The sequence below is a fragment of the Orbicella faveolata genome, unplaced genomic scaffold (genome assembly GCF_042242905.1).
Source record: "Orbicella faveolata isolate gen_17 unplaced genomic scaffold, um_ofav_v1 contig_12, whole genome shotgun sequence".
Taxonomy (NCBI): Eukaryota; Metazoa; Cnidaria; class Anthozoa; order Scleractinia; family Merulinidae; genus Orbicella; species Orbicella faveolata.
This window is the reverse complement of record NW_028301539.1, coordinates 30,452,196-30,457,500: the sequence shown is the minus strand read 5'-3', so window position 1 is coordinate 30,457,500 and position 5,305 is coordinate 30,452,196. Positions and strand designations below refer to the sequence as shown.

At 39.5% G+C, this 5,305-nt stretch overlaps 1 protein-coding gene and 1 pseudogene across 2 annotated transcripts in view; both read right to left on the bottom strand.

Annotated features, from left to right (window-relative positions):
• The window catches only part of LOC110060368 (uncharacterized), a 6,565-nt gene extending 1,322 nt beyond the window's left edge, over nucleotides 1-5,243 (bottom strand). Inside the window, exons 1-2 of one of the 2 annotated variants that reach the window (XM_020767139.2) lie at nucleotides 5,172-5,243; nucleotides 1-577 (exon numbers count right to left, since the gene is read on the bottom strand). The exon at nucleotides 1-577 is cut by the window's left edge and continues 1,322 nt beyond it. In XM_020767139.2, the coding sequence (XP_020622798.1) occupies nucleotides 1-567 (567 nt within the window). In that variant the 5' untranslated portion in view covers nucleotides 568-577; nucleotides 5,172-5,243. Of the gene's footprint in view, nucleotides 578-706; nucleotides 1,002-5,171 lie in introns of those variants that run through there. The other variant, XM_020767138.2, reaches the window with a different exon arrangement.
• LOC149117503 (uncharacterized) lies at nucleotides 919-4,474 on the bottom strand (annotated as a pseudogene).
• Nucleotides 5,244-5,305: the final 62 nt, after the last annotated feature.

Here is a 5,305-nt window from a genome sequence, read left to right as displayed (position 1 = left end):
GAACAGCATGCATCGAGACGTTTGCTTAGCACTCATCATGGCTCGCACTGCCCTCCTGTTAAAAGCTTGGAATTTCACTTTTCCTTCAGACACATGAACGAAGCCGATTCCAGCTCGATAATTCTGAAGCGCCATTCCCTGCAGTTCGGTGATTGTCACTTCGTACAACGCGTTCAAGCTCCGTTGACCATCGATTACTGGCTGCGTCAAAACAGTCTTGAGTGATTTTCTGTTTACAACCTCGTGCTGGCAGAAAATCCCAATGAAAACTGCGCAGACTAAGAAACAGTAGAACGGTGCACCTTTGAAATAGCCACCATTAAGAGCCAAGGCACCCAAGAAAGAGGCCACAAACATCAGCCCTGTGAAACGCAAGAACAGCACGCAATCGATGTAAGTGGGCAAAGGTCGCCGAAAGTAAGGTCGGCTCTGAGTAATGAAGTGATTGGAATAGGCATACGGAGAATTCCGTATTCTCACAGTTACTCCAACATCTTCTACTTGCACTCGAGTATGTTGAACTCCTCTGGCTTCAATGGCAGGCAAAAGCGGAGCTGTTTCCGACATCTTAAGCAACCTGGTATTGTGGTAAGCGGAAATGTGAACTAAATAGCTGAAATATCATGAGCATATGTAATGAAAACAGTCGTACAGAGTACAGAACATTACGCGGCATTCTGAAAACATTAAAAACCTTCAGTTTTACCTGATCCAGGGATGACGCTTGAAGAAACGAAACTTAATTCAAAAGGAGTAAAGATTAACGCGTTATGGTTTGAAAGCCAATCAGTTTGATTTTCTTAGAAAGGAAGGACATTTTTTTATAAGGTTACCATTGAAGGTTCCAGGGCCCTCTCCATTCCTCTTTGACCGGTCACGCTAGCTTAACCACCGGAAGTAATAATGTCTGACTGTGAGTTCTCGTCTAGATACTTGAATTTTTAATTTCAAGATGAGAGAATCATACTTTGCTTTGTAAGAAATATATTCTTACCTTTCTGCCATCTACAGTAAAACCCCCTCGGCCGAGAGGACTTAGATCAAGCAACACCATGAATATTGTAATTGAGTTGCTTTATGATCTTAAGGTGGTATGGTACCCTCAAATGGACCAAAAAGTTTGTTTAAATATGGTGAAGAAAGATCAATTGTGTGCTATTGCACTCAAGAAGAGAAATTAAATTTCTAGAGTTTTAATCAAAATGGTTGCTATGGAAGCCAGCCACAGCCTTTTGAAGTAGTGTTTTATAGTATTGATGCCAACACTTCCTGCTCTTTTACAAAACAAGATTTGACTGTCAAATAACCATATCATGTAAGTTTCTGTTTTGGTCTGTGCAATGAACCTAAGTTTTGACAGTTAACTCTTATTTTCAGTGCTTTTTACAGCTTTATTTAGAAATAACCTTATTTTTTACCACACCCAGTGGACAAATCTTCTCATGTCACGTGACAGACCTTAAAATGTTACGATTTTTTTGGTTTATGACATCACGACACTATTTGTCTTTGATCAGCCCAAGTTTCGGGAATTTTACTTAAAAACCTTGCAAAGTAGAAATGTTGGCACGAAGTCAGTCGGTCCAAAATTAAATTTTGGAGAAAAATGCACTTTAAGTTTCTTACATGAAGTATCAAGCATTTAACAAGCCACAAATAGTGGGGGGGTGCAGATTGGATCCCGGGGAAGGGGGTGCAATGGTTGTTCTATTTTGTAAAAAGTTACCGCAGTTGTGAGAAATATTCCTTGTCATAAGGGAAATGAATGAGCCTGTGATGGCAATTTGAGGCAAAGCTTTTCACAAATAATAATACCAATCGAGTTGTGCATGTCTTAAAAGTTTTTTTCTAAATAGTTTAGTTCATATAAGTTAAAAATAATCTATATTTTTGGTCACGTTCTTATAGTTAACAGTCGTTGCTATGGCTGTTGCCACGTGAAAAAACTTATACCACTGTGTACTTTCCTTAAATTTCACACTCATCTGGAAGGAAATTCAGCAAGATCATGTCAAAATGTTTCTGACAAGTCCTCAAGGGTCTTAAGTCTTGTATTTCCAAGAAATTGAATTTTTCATGAACATCGCTATATTTTAGGGTACCATACCCCCTTAATGTGGAATGGTCCCCTAAATTGGACCAAAAAGTTTGTTTAAATGTGGTGAAGAAATACCATTTGCGTGCAATTGCACTCATGAAGTGAAAATAAATTTTCAAGGTTTTACTGAAAATGGTTGCTATGGCAACCAGCCACAGCCTTTTAAGCTTTTAGTTTATAGCATTGACGCCAACAGTTCCTGCTCTTTCGCAAAACAACATTTGATTTTCAAACAAGTATATCTTGTAAGTTTCTGTTTCGTTCTACGCAATAAACTAAAGTTTTCACAGTTAACTCTTGTTTTCAGTGCTTTCTACAGGCTTTATTTGGAAATAACCTTATTTTGCACCAAATCCAGTGAACAAGTTATCTAGTGTCACGTGACAGATGTTAAATTGTTATGATTTTTTTAGTTTATTGCATCACGACACTATTATATTGGTCTTTGATTACCAAAAATTTCAGGAATTTCTCTGAAATACCTTCCAAAGTAGAAATGTTGGCGTGAGGTCAGTTGGTACAAAAGTAGACCGTTGAGAAAAGTGCACTTTAAGTTTCTCACATGATGGATTTTCAAAAGCATTTAGCAAGCCAAACATTGCAGGGGGAGATGCAGATTGGATCTCCAGGGGGGGGGGGGTGTAATGGTTGTTCTATTTTGTAAAAAGTTTCTGTAGTTGTAGGAAATGTTCCTTTTCATAAGTGAAATGAATAAGCCTGCGATGGTCAATCGGCAAAGCTTTTCCCAAGTAATTATACCAATCGAGTTGTGCATCTCTTTACAGCTTTACCACAAAGTATCGTTCATATTTGTTAAAACTAATCTATATTTTTAGTCACATGTTCTTACTGTTAACAGCCGTTGCTATGGCCGTAGCTACGTAAAAAAAACTTATACCACTGTGTTTTTTCTTAAATTTCACACTTACCTAGGGGTAAATTCGGCAAGATCGTTTCAAACTATTTTTAACAAGTGTTCAAGGGTCTTAAATCTTGTATCTTTTAAAAACTGGAATTTTTCATGAACATCGCCATATTTTGGGGTATATACCACCTTAACGTTTCATGGTGTCGTCTAGGGCTGAATCAGTGTTCTCTCTTACTTACAAGAATTTGTTGCTAGATATACAGACTATACGACGCTTGTTAGCAGAGCGGATTATATACTCAACGAGTCTAAACACGTTTCCAGGAATCAGAACTATAAATGCAATCAAGAACCTCTTAGAAAAGGGTAAGTATCACTGAAATAAACTGATTAAATTTTATTTTCCTACATGTACTTTTTTATCACCGATTCGATCACTTGTAGATGTTGATAAATAGAGAGAGTGGTATATCATCACCAATCATATGCTTAATTGTGGATTCTGACAAATACAAATTAATAGCCATGCACAAAGGCCTAAACGAAAACGTATCAAATTCTATCAAATCCAATTTCTTGGAATCTTCGCGATCATGCTTATTTAAACGCGCTTCTGAGTATCATGCAACATGCAAGGTGACCTGAAGTGGTTTTCAGTCTACATAACTATCAATCTACTCAACTATCCAAAAATGTGGCTTACACTGAAATATTTCTCTGCATGTGAGGTTTTCATGAGAAATGCCTTAGGTGAAAATATGATACTGCTGCACTAAGAGAGGGCCCTCTCTTAGGCTACATTATTGAATTGTTCATTGGCGTTTACAAGAGTACAGCAATGAATTTCTGCACTTTACTGGCGCCTAATCTATTATATTGAATAAGCCACCACAAAGTAGAAGTTGTAAGCAGAGGCCATGGCGAAACGCAAAAGCATCAGACGAGAATTGCATTTTGCGTCTGACATGAATTTCATCGCTTGCGGGCTGAAGGCTTTTGCATCGAATCTTTCCGCGGGACAACTGGATGAAGCCAATACCAGCCTGATAATTCTGAAGAGCGATCTCGTCAAGTTCAGTGACAGTTACCTCGTAGAAACTGTTGTTGCTTTCTTGATGGGCAAAGACAGGCTGTCTGAAAACAACAGGAAGAGATCTGTGATTCACCCACTGGTGCTGGCAGTAAAATAACAAGAACAGGAGGCACGCTACCAAGAAGAACACCGGAACACCTTTAGCTCCTCCAGAGGCCACCCCCGCTCCGAAAAGGCTAAGGCCACACAGCACTCGCGCGATTCGCAAAAAGTACGGACAGTCGATGTAGGTGGGCAGCTTTTTATTCGGGAAGTAGGGCCTGCTTTGTTTGATGTAAAAGTTTGCCCTTGCGTGCATTTCATCTCTCACCGTAACTGTTTCACCACCAACATCTTCTATTTTGACTTGTGTGTAACGAACGCGCTCGACTTCGGTTCTTCCTGTGGCACTAACCAAGCGATCTCTATCAGACATGGTAGTTCACCAGCTTAGCAGCGCCAAACCTAAGAAATTTGCATGGCGAGAACATCTAATCTAAACCAAATTAAAACTACCAGCTTAAGAACTGTAGGCGAGAAAACACCAGGGACTTTCAAAAAGCTTCGAGCAGCTCAATCATGCAAACCCAAACTATATTCGATTCCACGTCTAAATCTTTGTTTTGGTCCATCTACGGATGGGTCGAAATTGTGGATGTTATAGCACGGTTCAGTTCCTGCATCATGAAAAAACCACAACCATTCCCGAACGCCCAGTTGTCCAAGGAACTTGCATTAAAAAACATTTTTGTTTTGCTTATGCACTTGATAAAAGCTGTAGTTGTTTATAACTGCTCTCGTTCGATCAAAGTTCGCTTCAATACTATCATGCCGAGGGTCGGACGGTACAAGTTGTATGGAGCATTGTTGTGGCAAAAATCATAGTTTGATTTCGATTCCGGCCTTGCAATTGCAAGTGCTCGTCCATGCGATGTCACCCATTGCCTTGCACAAGGACTGGATGAGGTAAACGGGAAGGTAGAGAGATGATTGTAATTATATGACTATCCTTTAGATCAGCAAGGTGATTCTCTTTGATTGTAACTTTGGTAGCCCATATAATTCTAGCCCTCGTAAACTGTGAACATACCGTGGAAATGTTACGTTTTAGGTAATATAAATTCTGCTCTTACCTGTTCTGTTGCAGGAAAACTTGCACGGGAAAGCCAAACGTATGTGTACTTTACAGTAAGACTGAAAGAACAGCTTTGTTGACCTAGCAGGGTTTCTCGGAAACAGGAGCTCTCGTCTGGGGACTCTTCCCTCA